General features: G+C 36.0%; 2 protein-coding genes across 2 annotated transcripts in view; both read left to right on the top strand.

Annotated features, from left to right (window-relative positions):
• The first annotated feature begins 227 nt into the window (after positions 1-227).
• Positions 228-7,576, top strand: LOC145769279 (uncharacterized). Its single transcript, XM_082580865.1, has 7 exons — positions 228-422; positions 939-1,089; positions 3,492-3,710; positions 4,399-4,513; positions 4,767-4,874; positions 7,081-7,219; positions 7,403-7,576. The coding sequence occupies exons 3-6, from the start codon at positions 3,554-3,556 to the stop codon at positions 7,187-7,189; spliced, it is 489 nt and encodes a 162-aa protein (XP_082436991.1). The 5' UTR covers positions 228-422; positions 939-1,089; positions 3,492-3,553; the 3' UTR covers positions 7,190-7,219; positions 7,403-7,576.
• LOC145769267 (mucin-4-like) overlaps positions 7,439-15,781 on the top strand; it is a 42,098-nt gene continuing 33,755 nt past the window's right edge. Inside the window, exons 1-6 of the mRNA XM_082580850.1 lie at positions 7,439-7,616; positions 10,860-11,024; positions 11,272-11,470; positions 11,886-12,128; positions 12,403-12,636; positions 12,851-12,970. Coding sequence (XP_082436976.1) covers positions 7,470-7,616; positions 10,860-11,024; positions 11,272-11,470; positions 11,886-12,128; positions 12,403-12,636; positions 12,851-12,970 — 1,108 coding nt within the window. The 5' untranslated portion in view covers positions 7,439-7,469. The remainder of the gene's footprint in view (positions 7,617-10,859; positions 11,025-11,271; positions 11,471-11,885; positions 12,129-12,402; positions 12,637-12,850; positions 12,971-15,781) is intronic.

Raw genomic sequence — 15,781 nt, 5'->3', positions numbered from 1 at the left:
ACCTCTGCCTATTGACACTATATTACAAAATGGAGGCAGTTCATATGAGAGATCACAGCTTATCAAACATGATCAATCTGTTGAAGAATAATAATTGTCATTATATAGATTTTTCTGGCTGGGGATATATCGAGTAGTTTTGTATAGGATGTTTAGTTGTTTACATGTGCAGTCATATGCAGTAACGACACTTAACATGTGATTTGTCTGATTACACAGATACGCCTTCCTGTGAACACATCTTGACAGGTAACTCTTCCATTCAATCTTTTTCGACTCCCACTATTCCAAATGGCGAAAGCAGAACTTTAGTTGTTTGTCAGTGGATCATTAATGCAAGTCCAGGAAATCGCATCACTCTTTCCTTCACAAGATTTAGTCGAAATGTTGGAGCTTCTTCTCAGCCTATTGAAATTGTTGATGTACGAAATGATACAGTTCTTAATGATTATCAACCGTGCTTCAATAGAATTTCAAATATAACCCACTGTACTCTAGATATCACTCAAAGAGTAGTTTAGTTTAACTGGTTGTTGCCTAAAACTTCATTTATAATTGATAAAGGACAAATTACAAATAAGACGTTGTGTTTTAACATCAGTCATTAATACGTTTGCTTGATTTATTTAACATCAAATCTCAAAGCAAATATTTCAATTGTAAAAACGAAATTGTCCATCTGTAACAGATGGTATTTAAGCTTAAATTTATTTTACCGTTGCTCATTTTAGAAAGATATTCTGTGGTCAAATTTTCTTAACGCATGATGACAATATAAGATTTATTTAACAAGAGATGTTCATTTTTCCCTACAAACATATAACATTTCAGTGTGGTGTAAGCCCTACAAAATGTATCATATAGTCGTTGTGTAACTGTGTTTATAAAATTTTGTTTGAATCGTTAATGAGATAAATTTTTTTTCAAATTATTATTAGATTTTGGACGGTCCTAGACGAGTGTTGAGGCATGTTCCGACCATTACAAATAATATTCCGGTTATTAGAGCCTTGACACAAACAATAACCATCCAGTACTTAGCGGCACTATACAATTCCAACAGCGGATTTTCAGCAAGCTTCACAGAAGGTAATATCTTTTAATTTCTTTATTTTTGTGTTTATCTTGTGCTACTTAAAAAAAAACGTTTTATTTTACAATATTAAATTTCTTCCAATTGTTGCAAACTGTTTTGGTTGCAATATCAGTAGCTGCTAGTTGCACGTTCTCATAAGGAAAGGGTATTACTCTAATATCTGTGCATCTATAACTTCTATTAGCACGAAGTCGTTCGCACAGTCATTCTCTTACATGAGACAAACTGCCAATCAGATGACCTCGTTCAATGAATACACGTGGAAGGCATTCAACCGTAAAAAAAAAATAAAGCAGTGTTGCAGTGGTTGGCTGCATATGGAACATCTTTCCCAACAAAAAATAAAGCAAATAATTGTAACTGTAAAGAAAAGATAATATACAATACAAAGAGAAAAAAAAAGTATTAGAAATGTACTGGAGTTGTTGGCTCCACCACATTCATGCCCTGCAGTTGGGCAATATTAATAAACTTTGGGCTTCACCCAAGTCTATGTTGTTTCAATTAATCTGTTCGGAGCCTTTACACTTCGATTTGAACGTCGTGGTAAAACCACGTTACTAGGTTGATCAGACGAAACAAAAGGCGCGATAAAGGTAACACATTGGGTAAATCATCATCATAATTGTAGTCTTTTCGGATATGACAACGATTTTTCCTGCAAATTACGTCGTTGTTCAATTTAACTTCATAGGATCTTGGGGCAACCATACAACACCTTTTTGAGACCAACTGACCAAGTACGATTTTTAAAATCAAATACTCGAACTCGGTCATAGCTTTGGAGATTAGGTACAGACTTTGTGTGTTGATCATCATACGATTTTTGCTTCTGCTTTTCCAATGAAAAAGGACGATTTACAAAAATACATAGCAGCGGTGCATCAGACAGAGGCAAGTTACTATGAAAGCACCGAGCCATAAGCAACTGAGAATGAGATGAGCTACATTGGCGTAGATCGATAGATGAGCAGTGCTAACATTAGACCATACAACAAAAGCTTTTTCAATAAGTTTTTAACAGTTTGAACTGAATTAACTCGACAGTCCCTCCAGTTGTCCATGCAAGCAGAAAGGTACCGTTTGCCGTAAGAGATAAACTTAAAGCAGAATTGGATCGTATTGAATAACTCAATGTTGTTGAAAAGGTTAATGAACCGACCAATTGGTAAATTCTTTGGTGACTGTAAATAAAAAGAATGGCAACCTTTGTCTTTGTCTTGACCAGCGAGATTTAAACAAATCAGTTATTCAGGGGTTGCCTACATACAATTACGACGTCTGAGGGAGTGACACATTCACCCTATCTGTAGCGACACGAGGCTTTATGAGGACATCTCGATCTAGTTGTGAAATATTTCACAGAAGGAAATATGCTAGAAATGTGAAATTTCTTGACGTTTAGTTTTTGTTCTTTGCGAATTTTCTAGAGCTACACTGGTAAATTGTCTACCTTCTTGCCATTTACAATAAGCATTTCGTCTCAGGTGACTAGACATTTTCGCGCAATGCTAGATATATATAATTTTATGTAAAACAATGAAAACTATCAATACTACAAAAAAGTGCTCAATGCTAAGCAAAAAAGCAAATCAGAGCAAATTAAATCAAATATAGTTATTACTATCTGAAGCCTTTACAAATTGTTTCACCTAACGGATCATCAGAAGGTCTTATTCAAATAGAATCTATCTTCTATTTGAATAAGATATAATATAATAATATTAATATTATAATAAGATATAATAATATTAAAGATTCTATTTGAATAAGACCTTCTGATGATCCGTTAGGTGAAACAATTTGTAAAGGCTTCAGATAGTAATAACTATATTTGATATAATTTTATGTATGTGCAATATAAATGTTAGTGCAATTACTTTGAAATGTAAAAACGCCAAAAAATGCCTTATATTTATGAAAAAAATTAATATTTTCTGTTTAATTTAGCGTTACTTTATGTTTTAATTCGAAAATTTCAACTTTGAAGCTATTTTTTGGAAAGCAGAATAAAAACCGAATTTCTGACGTCTTTTCATCTTAAACACTTCATTCCAATAAATTTGTTGTGTAAAAATTTAATTTCTACGTGCAATAGGCTTACACATGGTTATTATCTTGTAAAATATTTTGGCTCTGTGATTTTCATAGCTCACGTTATAAACGAATAATTAGCACGGGGCTAAGATAGACCATGACGTTTTTTCCGCGTACGAAAACAGCTCCCATTAAGATAGGGTAAAAAACTGCAGTTTTAACCTAACATCACAAACAATCTATAGTTTGTGTACAATTCAATGTATACAACTGGAAAATCATTTCTAGTTATTACTATAACGTGTTTCGATACACACAGAATTTTAGTTTTGAACAAAACGTTTCAAATATTTTTTAGCCGTGGATGAATGCATACCTAACCCTTGCCAGAATCAAGGAACATGTACAAATAGAAATCCAATGGGTTTCGACTGCGATTGTCGGAGTGGATTTATTGGAACAACATGCCAAACACGCATAACAGCTTGTTCATCCGGTCCTTGCCGCAATGGTGCCACGTGTATGCCTATAATTACAATGCCTTTCTTCAACTGCACTTGCGCGCCTGGATTTACAGGTGATTGTTGTTTATACAATGTCCTAAACTACTGTGCAAATTAAAATTAATTTTACCACGTAATTGAGCACTCACAAAAAGAAATGTAAAGGTCAAGCAAAAATAATTTAAAACTGCCAGGACAAGTACACATTCTGCTTGATTGTGTGGTCGAAAGTTTAAATGGTGCGGACAGGAAGGCAAGAAATCCAATGTTCGTAATCCTGGTGGTCTTGCTATCATATGCACTTGATTGATATCACATCAAGTCTTTTTTTTTTATCATTCCTCCCCAACATGCATAAATGAGATTGGCTTCATCTGTGATCTGTAAGTGTGGTAAGGAAGAACATATCGCCGATCACACTATCTGCAACTATGCCGTCTATCATGCGCCAAATGGTGATCAATCAATCCAATGCCTGCCAACACCTTAGCAAACATCTAGCCCGAGTCACCGACAATGTTTAAGGATAGTCAGAGCCCTTCAATCATTGGACTGGCGAAGAACAAAGGTTATAGACATTACTGACGTGACCTTTAACGAGCTGTGCAATTTTATTGTTAACTGATGATTGTATATCGGCTACATGACCCTGCAGTGAGATAGTCTTGTACCACACCGATCAAGCAAAAACACATTCACACAATAAAACTCACATGCATACGACAATACTTGTAATCGTTTAAACATCAACAATATATTTAGGACTTCAATGCAATGATAATGTGAATGAATGTTTGATGGGAAACCCATGTGCAGATTATGCTACTTGCAGTGATTTACCAGTGGGATTTCAGTGCGATTGTCAAGAAGGTTATAGGTATGTGGTAAACGATTGCAAGACAAATTTTTAGAAAAAAAAACAAGGAATTTGGCAGAAGTTGATGAAATAATGAGTTTGATGATTCATATGTTTAGAAAAGTTAATTTGGCTGAGAGTTTGGGACTTGTTACTGATGTTAACAGTTTGAGCTTAAGTGTATCGCATGTTTTGGTTTATTTTAGACGAGTGGGCATTATGTTTTTAGTCTGAGGTTAAATTATCTTGAAAGAAACTGTTTTTGACGTAACAGAGGGGATGGGAAGATTAAATGTTACAAAATTATCTTACTCCCATATGGAACAAGCGCGGGAGATCGTTTGGTTCCTGTGAGAGATAATGTCGTTGCTGGACCAGTGAGGTAAGTTGTAAAATTACCACTACATTGTTCATCTACTTTTAGTAGCTTATCTATTAATAATAATACCGTTAAAGGCTATAAGTACAAATTTAAGAACAATTAATTACCAACAGAAGATTTATTTTTTCACTTATTTTTTTAACTTTATTGACATTTAGAAATTGAGCTCTTCATGAAATCCTACCGTGCTGTAGTTTAAAGCTAACCGAGTTAATTTCATTTTAACATTGCAAAACTCTCTCTTTTCTCATAGTATGCTCTCATTCTTCACTTTTTATTATTTGAGTTCTTTTCATTGTTTGAAATATTTTACTTTTACAATGTTTATAAAAAGCTCAAATTTGTGTATAAGGAGACATCCTTTTCAACAATTTAGTTGTCCCGTTAAATCTGCTAGACTACATTCAAAACCGTACTTTTACAATTTATTCGTGCTGAAATTTTCCAACAATGTTTAGGTGACTACCAAAAGCACTTTTTCCAGGGCTAATTCCAACTTAATAAAATGTGACTTAGGAACTTTTAAAAGAACATTCTTAAATGTAGACTCCTACACAGCATGTTCATGAATGAAGCCATTTTGTTTATGACATGGCGAGAAAAGAGCGGCAAGAATTCAAGAGTAAGACTTTGAATACAGTATTTGCCTTGAAGACCAGGCCGTCATTCGTAGGCAGCCATTTGCCCATTATAACTTGGTACTAGTCCAATTTTAATCCAGTGATGTCCCTGTTACCGAGGGTGGCAAGATTCACCACCAAGTGCCGCAATCGCCTTAACACTCTGCCTTCACATCGATCTGTCTAAGGCAGGGGTGGGGAACCTGCGGCCCGCGGGCCAAATCTGGCCCGCGGGTCAAAATTTCTGCTCATTTTCTTTCAAATGACTGCTCCATGTGGCCCGGGTCAAAATTTCTTTACCCAAAATATATATGACTTTAGTGGTATGCCACTGTCTCATTCACCAAGAAAACTTGTGCGCGAAATCAGTTCAGCTCAGTAATGTCATGCCAATAGTGATACAATGCATCCATTTCATCAAAAGCAGAGGTTTGAACAGCCGCTTGTTTAAGTAATTACTGGAAGATCTGAATACTGATTATCACGACCTTGTCTACCACTGTGCAGTTCGTTGGCTGAGTCGTAGCGACATGCTTACACGCTTTTACTTGTTGCGAAACGAAGTCGATCAGTTCAAGAATAATCAGGGAAACCATGTCGTTTTGAGTGATAGCCAACGGTTGTGTGACCTAGCGTTTATGGTTGACATTAGCAAGCACCTCTCCGAGCTTAACGTCAAGTTGCAGGGACCGAGTCAGCTGTTGAACTCCTTGTTTGCAAAAGTGAAATCATTTGAAGCTAAACTACATCTGTGGATAGTACAACTTGAAAACAATAACACCGCATATTTTCCTACCTTGCAAGAGCAAAAGCCTTCTACAACAGTCAAATATTCCCATGTATGACTGTATGTGTCAATCTGATGGAGACATTTAATGCAAGATTTTTGGACATAAAGAGTAAAGAAATGGAGTTAGATATTTTTGCCTCTCCTTTCAATGTGGTTGCAACTGATGTTCCTAGTAATTTCCAACATGAAATAGTATAGCTCCAGAGTGACGGTACGTTGAAAGTGATGTACTAAAACATTCCACTGCTCATCTTTTTTCAACGCTACATAAATGCTGATTCCAGTCATGCTAAAACATGCTTTGAAATATGTGTCTCTGTTCGGAAGCACCTAGCGTTGCGAGCAGTTTTTTTTCCAAATTGAATCTTACAAAAAGTCGACTTCGCTCCAGACTGACTGATAAAAACGTGGAGATGCAGTTAAGAGTTGCAAAATCTTCCGGGTCAGCAGACATCACACGACTCACCAAAAATAAAACTTTTCAGCCATCCCACTAGCTTTGAAAGTGAAATAAATCATTGTTTACTTTGCTGCATTTTTTTATCTGTAAATAAAATTTCGAAATTTTTAGTGGCCCGCCTGTGTTATTTCTTATTTTATGTGGCCCGCAATACTAAAAAGGTTCCCCACCCCTGGTCTAAGGCGTCCTCTCTTGTCAAGCCCACCTTGGTGCTTTCCTCTGCAATCTGCCTTTTCCACGTTTTTTTAGGTGTTCTTAATATTCCACGTTTTCTTAATGTGTTCGATTTCAGTTTGTCTCATTCCATGTTATCAAACATGAGCCTTGACAGTGCAGGTGGAAAGTTAGCAAGACTGGAGTGCAGACATTCGATGATCACTTTCATGATGTAGTAGAGGGTAACATCAAAGGTTTAGAAAGAGTGACATTGGTTGAAATGATTTAGAGTTCCAACAAGAAACAACAGTGTATTCAGGTATCACAGCTTCCTCGTAAGCATTGATCTATTTCTATCAACAATAAATTCTGCAACAACAACTAAGCTCATTTTGTGTTGTTGCAATAGTTTCCTACTGTAATACACCAAATCCTAATTGATTTGATGCAGCTCTTCATCTCAAGTCTGATATAAAATAATTATTTATGCATTTGTTTTTAGGTTGAGGTATGATATTCCATTCGGGTCAATGTCTTTTTCCTCCATTTTTGTATCATCTAATGGATTCATGTATCTTGGTCAGTCTTATTATTGGCGCCGGTCCCTCTTCCTGCCCCCATTGAGTAGTGGATTCAGAAGTGGGCGCGCTATTGCTGCGCCTTTTTGGGACAACTTCCATCCATCAACTTCAAATCTTGGAAGAGTTTATTACAACGTACGTAACAATCTAAATTTGTTTTGTTGGAAAAGCTATATACCAGAAACAGTTTCGGCACGAGTATCACTTTCTTGCAGAGCAAAGCATAGTTTTTCATCTCCCTGTTGCAAGGCTACATATAACAAATTGATTATCTGGACAAATGCTGAAGTTAAGACCACGAACACACAAGTCTGTCATTAAAAACGAATTTCAAATCTATGACTGTAACCAACTAGCCCGTTTGGTTAAATCTACATGTAACTTCCAAGTCTTGAATTTAAAACGACATTTTTACTTCAGACACTAGGTACTTTTATCTATACATTTTGATACGCTGTGGTAATTCTAACGCCGATGTATCTAGTGGATTGTTAACCCTTAACATACCAAGCGGGGTCTCATAGGGACCCCAGAATTGAACGTTTTTATTTCCCGTCTTGCCTATAACAACAATTTTTCTTCTTATGTTTGTATGTGTCATACTGTAAATTTAAGCAAGTTTAGTATTAAGCAACAACAATTAAAAAATGTTTGAAGCTTATGCAAAAAACAACATAACATTACCTGGGTCCAAATGGGACCCCCCTTGGTGTATTAGGTTACAAATGCTGAATGTTATTCAGTTAGCTTCATGCGCAAAGTATCGTTAAATTTTTCCAGAATTTGAAAGTATAATCCATCATGTATTAATCTTGGAATTTACTGTTAAAATTTTGAAAAGTAGCGTGCCCCCGGTAACTCGCAGACGCCGTTGCAATTATGTCATAGGATATCCTAGGCCAACGCGCATTACAAATAACGCAACCACTATCAAGAAATTTTCAGTTTGTTTCTTGATGATGAAATTGTACAAGCTGTATGCACCTCTACTAATTTTGAAGCTACACATGTTATTCAAGAAATCAATGCTAATGCTTTTTTTCCCGAATAAGACCTTGGCAAATGTAGATCCTGTGGAAATAAGAGATTTTTTGGTGTGATGTTGATGGCTGGAGCTCTTCATTGCCGAAAAGTAGCAATTTCTGAAATGTGGACTACGGATGAAGCCATTCGCCGTGTTATTTTTACTGCTTCCATCGCGCGAAACAAATTTGCTCACTGTTTTCAGTTTATTAGATTTGATGACAAATCAACACATGGTGAAAGAAAATAAAATGATAAACTTCCAGCTTTTCACGAGATTTGGGATGGATTTGTAGAGAACTGCAAAAAACTCTATGAGCCATTTGAAGAGTTATCGGTAGATGAACAATTAGTCTCTTTCCGAGGAAAATGTCCAATGAGACAGTAGGCAATATAAAATCAAAACCAGCAAGACATGGAATTAAAGTATATGCAGCTGCAGACGTGAAGACCACTTACCTGTATAATCTCCAAGTTTATACTGGAAAAATTTCTGGGAGTGCACCAGAAAAAACATCAAGGGCGTCGGGTTGTGTATGACATGGTTAAACCACTGTTTGGAACTGGAAGAAGTGTTACCACAGATATTTTTTTACAACAGTGCCATAACTGCAGAAATTTTGCTCCAGAAAAATATCACCATGACCGGAACACTGAGAAAATAGGTATTTCTGCAGTTATGGAAGTTGCGAAGAGACAAGATGTTTTATCGTCAAACTTCACCTTTTCAGATAAACTGGCAGTTGTAAGCTACGTACCTAAGAAAAACAAGAAGGTTTGTGTATTATCTTCTCAGTATCTTAATGACTCACTGTCTAATAAGATCACAAGAAACCTTACATGATACTTGCATAAAACCCCACAAAAGGCGGAGTAGATAATGCCGACAAGTTGGTGAGTGAATATTCTTGCGCTAGACTAACGCCAAGATGGCCTTTCCGACTTTTTATGAACGTGCTTGACATTGGAGTCCTGAATTTTTATATTATTTGGATGTTCAAAACAAGAGACTGGAACAGTACAAAAGCCAATCTAAGATATTATTTCTTGATGGAGTTAGGCAACAAATTGACGAAACCCAATGTCTTGGGCAGAGCATGTAATCCATCTGGTTTTCAACTTCACATCTTTAAAGCTCTTGAAAGTATGGGAGTTTCTGTAGCTCGAAAAACTGAAGCTTCAATTATATCAAGGCAGCTAGTGAGATTGAAGAGAGGAAGATATTTTTAATATCCTCGAAACAAAGATAGAAAGTTAACATTATATGCTCCAAATGGAAATGTTCATTTGCGAACAGCACCGAGTCACCAACACAACTGTGACATGTGCAAAAGAATGTGAAGATGACAGTGAATGAACTGTGTGTTTATGAACATGATCCTTTGTCCAAGTGATTTGTAGAAACAGATAATCCTATATTATTTGTTTACTTATTATATGTTCTTACATATATTATACTTTATGTGATGCTAAGACTAAAATTCTAGTTTTTACAACACTTGGGGTAAAAACGGGGTTTGTTACCGTGTCATAAAAATGACATCTGCTTTACTTACATATCCGCAATCTTTCTTTGTCACATTGGCTATAAAAACTGTAATCTAAGTAATGATGAAGAAAGTAGACTACGAGTTGACTTTCCTTTGGTGAGCGGGTATACTGTGTACTTTAAGCAATAAAAACCATGGAATCCTTGGAGGACCCCACCTTGGTAAATGACGTTGGTGAGCTAGGCTTGGGATATTAAAGGTAAATTATGATGTGGTTGTGAGCCAATCTTGCTTGAAAAGCACTTTTATTGCATTGTTTAGCAAATGCTATACTTTTAGATTTAACTTGTCAGCATAAGAAAATCTCAATTTTACGAAATCATTTTATTGTACCGCTAATAAATCCCAAAGTATTTTTTTGTCATCCTGTAAACCTTTAGGGTAGAAGGTTTATCCTTTTACTACCCAGATTTACAATGTTTTCAGACTATACAAAAAGGTTACACCAAAGTGAGTGAAGATTCAATGCATGAGAGGGAAGAGGGTGTTTCCCATACGTCGTTCTTCACAAAAATATGAAACAATCATGTCGATTGTGCAACTGTCGATTGTGCAACACTTAATACAATCATGTCGATTGTATTAAGAATTTGTATGTTTTTAATAAATGTTTTAGTTGGCAATTAATTTGATGACTGTTAGTAGTAGTAGCCTATTTAACCCTTTACACGCCAACGTTCCCAAAATGGTAACATGGGGTTGAAGTCGCGCACAGCTTTACACAGACCCCATTTATATCAGGACAATGGACACATTTTTTTATGTTTTGTATAAAATGCCTTATAAAAACATTTATATTTTTTAGATCTATTTCAATCTCAACCAAAACCTCCATCCAATTGTGAGTGAAGTAAAGAGGCGTATTGAGGTCAAATTTAATGTCACAGACTTCAACCCTTTGATTGTTTTCAAAGCAACTTGGAGTGAAGTAGTTATGTCTCCAGAAGATCAACCAGGGTTTCGAAATTTAGTAAGAAACTTTTGGAATGTATTAAAATTGTAACTTCAACATAAACATTCATTTGTAATTTATTAATTGTAAAATGAATGAAAGAGTATTCAACTCATTACATTTTGTTTTTCTCGTCATCACAATGTTTAAGTTGAATAAAATAGGTATGGAAATTTTCGTTTTATGATATGTTGTGTGTGATTTGAAGCAAAAGCAAGAGATTGCGATGCCAAATATAATCAATACTTTAATACATTCATAACAGCCAAGCACATTTCAAGCGATCATAGCTTCCGACGGATGTGAAACTTACCTTCTCTACATCTACAAAGAGGATGGAATGTTGTGGCAACCAGGTCGTCGTGCATTTGATAAAGCCTTGATCGGATATACTGACGGAGCACAACTGGAACATATTGAAGCCAGTGGGGAATACAAACCAGATCAACGTGTCCAAAGTCAAGGTAACATCACATACTCAAACAAAATTTATGAACCATGTGAAGGGATATCTTTGGTCTTTACGTCAGTCTAGTTGTCGTGGTAGTAAATTACTATTAACGGAAACCGTGAGTCACACCTTTTACGTCACACAACGTATGCATAAAATCAATTAAATATACTGTACACGAGCTGCTTATATATTTATTCAGCACCTTCAGTATCTGTAGTAAATCAATCAAACCACAACATTTCCAAAATAAGATTCTTGCCACCCTAGTTTTCAGCACAGATCAAAATGTTTTGTTGCAGATCCATATTTTCAATTATGCAAAGTATCTTGAACTGTATTCAGAAATGTAAATTAACGCAAGTGTATATACATGGAATATACTCTAAATTGCGATATCTAAATTATTTGTTGATTCTCGTCTTTAGATGGAGTGGACAAAGGACAATATTTCTACAAAGTCACTTCAATCTTGTCCCGGCGTCTACAAGCACGGTGTGAATGCGTGAAGTGGTACTTGAAGGACAGATTGACCCCATGGGTCGTACCAAACCTCCCTTGTCCTTGCTCAAGCTTTCAAGCAAATTCTGATCCTGCCTTTGCAAAATCTGTTGATAATGTATTGTTAGAAGACACGATGTTATCTGTTGATGAGTGGAGATTAGATTACGGTAATTAGTATATAGAGTTACAGTAGTTTGCGTGATATTCCTGTGTTCTTTTTAAGTAAGTTATATGTAGGCTACTTATCAAACAGCTTTGAACAAGAAGCCGCATATCAAATCCATGTTTTCGGAAGGTTGTTTTATTACAATTTCAGGGAATGTTTTGAGTAGAAAAAAAAGTTATTGTTTTAGTCACAGGTCTAATTCACAACATACATTCTTGGCTTTCAATGCAACGCTTCAGCATAACCTTCCATTGACTACTATTCTGTTGCTTCAGTGCCAATCGAAAATTGCTACCAAAGAGTCAACGGTCTGGGACCAAGGTGCTGTTACTACTCTGGACGAATTCAGGACACACGCCCATTTGGAGGAAGATTCGTTAGAGTCGGACCACTAAGCAGAGGCCAACGTGGAAGCAGATACGAGCGTTTCCAAATACCCCTACGTATGAATGACACCATTGCTTCAAGGGACGCCGCAATTCTTCAGCGACAGTACGATGCTGCCTTAGGTAAATAATTGTAATCAATCTGCTTTTAAGATTTAACTGTTTAATAATTCATGCGGAATTATAAATTTCTGAAAGAAAAAAGACAACCCCTTCCAAAACCATCTTGCAGAAGCTTTTCTAACCCGGTTTTGGAAGTTTGACTTGTTTTAAATTCTAGCCTTAGACCACAAAAAATAATAAAACATTGCAATATCGTTTGTCATTGATTCTGCAGAAGGAGATCTGATTCCGCGGAGACAGTGTTGCCGGGAGAGTCGTTCCTATAGGTACTACCGCTTGTACAGAGAGCGACGACCCACGGCAACGTGCCGAAGGTACAGATCAAAGACACCAAGTAAGCCTTTCAACAGTCTGCAACACGCTGTGTGTTAGTGCTTTGTTGTTGCATCATCAGGTTCTCGGAACAAGCCCATTAACCCTATCTCTAGCGACACCGGGCTTTAAGAGTACGCCCCACTCTAGTAGTGAAACATTTCACAGAAAGAAATGTGCTAGAAATGTGAAATTTCTTGGCTTTTAGTTTTTATTCTTTGCGAATAATTTTTTAAACCTAAACTGGTCATTTTTCTACCTTCCTGTCCTTCAAAAAAAGCATTTCATCTCAGGTGGCAAAACATTTTCCTGCAATGCTAGTTATATACATGTTAATGTTAGTGCAATATAAGTGTTAGTGCAGTTACTTTGAAATGTAAAAACGCCCGAAAATGGCTTATATTTATGAGCAAAAGTAATTTTTTGTTTAGTTTAGCATTAGGCTACTCTGTGTTATAATTTACAAACTTCAATTTTGAAGCTATTTTTGGGAAATTAGAATAAAAACCTACTTTGTGAAATTTTGTCATCTCAAACAATTTATTTAAATAAATTTGTTGGGTAAAAATCACATTTTTATACATACAATACGCAATTATACATGGCTATCATCTTGTAAAATATTTTGGCTCTGTGATTTTCATAATTCCCGTTATTAGCGATTAATTAGCACGGGGCCAAGATAGCCCGTGGCGTGCTTTTCTTGTACGAAAACAGCTCTTATTAAGATACGGTTAAACAATCAGATTTGTTGTCATATTGTTATTTTGTTTACTACCTTAAAGTTTAGAATGGAAAACATACGTCTTGTGACAACATATATTAAGGTGATGTGAGCTGCTGCAGTACACCACAGTAAATGTGTAAAAAGATAAATTCTTGCCTAGAAGCTAATTGCAGCAAGAACACACAGCAATCCATTTGAATTATAATTCATTTAACCCATAAGACATGAAAAGAAAAAAAGATGCTTAAAAATTCGTGAAAGTCACATATCATCTTTAATAGTGTGTAAAGGGATGATAATTGCCAAAAAAAATTTTATGTTTCGTTGATTTATTGAAATATTTGCAAAAATCGAACGTTGCGAAAACGCATCGTTTGTCATCCCGCCGGCAGTGGATGTTGCGAAAACGCATCGTTTGTCACCACGCGTACTATTGCTGTTGTCGCAATTGATTCGTACAGACTTAAAACATATATGTAGGCTATGTCTGTCTGATCTCTTGATCTTCCTAGCTATTATCTTCATCCGTTTAGTTGTATGCATATCAGTTTATGATCTGTCTGCCGTGTTTTTTCTGAAATATTGTAATATTTATACACTAAGTCAGCTTGGCAGTTTGCAAGATTTATTGCTGGAAAAACGGTTACATTATCATGTACTCATTCGTAAAAACCTATTCACTGTTAGTGGTAATGTTGAGAGCATTTCAAATGTAAAGGAACATCGCATTTCTTGCAGACGTATACTGTTTGGCTCTGGCATTGTCTGCATCTTCGGCAGCTTTTGGGTTCACTGGGAACGATATCATGAGCAATTTGATCAAACCGCATCTCTGCAATGATCGCATTTGTTAGCGACCGTTGTCTTCCAGTTTTTTGCAGAGGGACTCCATATTTTTTAAGCCAGATTTGTACCAGTGATCTGGTAAAGGTCAGCATGTCTTGGCTGTAACCACCTTCACTCGCAAACAGCCAAGCGTTGTTCACACATACATTCAACAATCAACATGTAGGAGAGGATTGAAAAGTACCATTTCTTGCCTCGAATATTTATCCTGTATTGTGAGACTGAAGGGGTGGGGCCTTGCCACCATAGCTTCAGCCGTAAGCTGATCACGCGGTAAATGGCCCAGCTGCACATTTTCTTCGTCACCTGAATCTTCATCAGTGATATTTCCATTATCCGGTGGAGCGATAAACACTCTAATTTTTTCAGACCTTTGAACGACAGTGATGTTATCATCATTTTCTTCTTCAGAACTTTCTTTGTCAGAGACCTTTCAAGTTCTTCCAACTCTTCATCCAATCTCTTTTTCTTAACAATGGAGAGAAAAATAATTAACCAGACGTGTGGGAAAACTAGAGTTAGAAAAGTAGAACAACAATGTAATTTGCTTTCGACAACAATCACTAAATAAGGCCAACAGTTAGCACATAAAATTTCCTGTAACACTGAAAAATTGTTATGATGTGAAAGATAAGTCGGGCTTGTGAGGTATTACTTGACAACCTTCAACAGATCTTTGAAGCACATTGTAGAATTTTAATAATTAATATATAATTCTTAATTTAAAAGAAAGTGTTCAACTGGCTCAGTGCTAGGTACTTATTACTGGACCTAGCACTAATTCTTAATTTACAAATGAATTCTAACTTGGATAGCGGTTAAATATTTTTGCATGAGATTTTCGTTATAGGCCTACTGTACTGTAATTATGTACGAAACTAATGTAATATGTTATGAAACATTCAAAGACAAATAACAGATGGATTGAGTTGGGTCAGATTATAGTTTGTAAAGAAAACTTTATTTACAGATTAGCATATTTCATTATCAACAGCAATCAATTCATAATAAAATGCAGAGCGGTCGCACATCGAAAGCTCACGGTATGACAAAAGTTGCGAAAACGCATCGTTCAGCGCATCTGCGATGACAAACGTTGCGAAAACGCAACAAAAATTGCCACGCATTTTGAACACGAAAACACTTCTACTTAGAATACAGCTAGATTTTATATAAGTGAACCAAGCAATACCTAATACATTAAATTAAGATACACAGTAAAAAAAAATGTAAATTCGTCATATAAAAATGCAACTTACC

Source organism: Aplidium turbinatum, chromosome 4, assembly GCF_918807975.1.
Source record: "Aplidium turbinatum chromosome 4, kaAplTurb1.1, whole genome shotgun sequence".
In the NCBI taxonomy this organism is placed as follows: Eukaryota; Metazoa; Chordata; class Ascidiacea; order Aplousobranchia; family Polyclinidae; genus Aplidium; species Aplidium turbinatum.
The sequence above is the reverse complement of the archived record's forward strand: the minus strand, read 5'-3'. Positions and strand labels throughout refer to the sequence as shown.

What these genes read in the sequence shown, in the direction of transcription:
- LOC145769279 (XM_082580865.1), top strand. Translation starts at nt 3,554, where the DNA reads ATGGGTTTCGACTGCGATTGTCGGAGTGGATTTATTGGAACAACATGC. An exon ending in TTGCGCGCCTGGATTTACAG is followed by an intron (nt 3,711 to 4,398) that starts GTGATTGTTGTT and finishes CAATATATTTAG; the next exon opens with GACTTCAATGCAATGATAAT. An exon ending in GTCGTTGCTGGACCAGTGAG is followed by an intron (nt 4,875 to 7,080) that starts GTAAGTTGTAAA and finishes TTGACAGTGCAG; the next exon opens with GTGGAAAGTTAGCAAGACTG.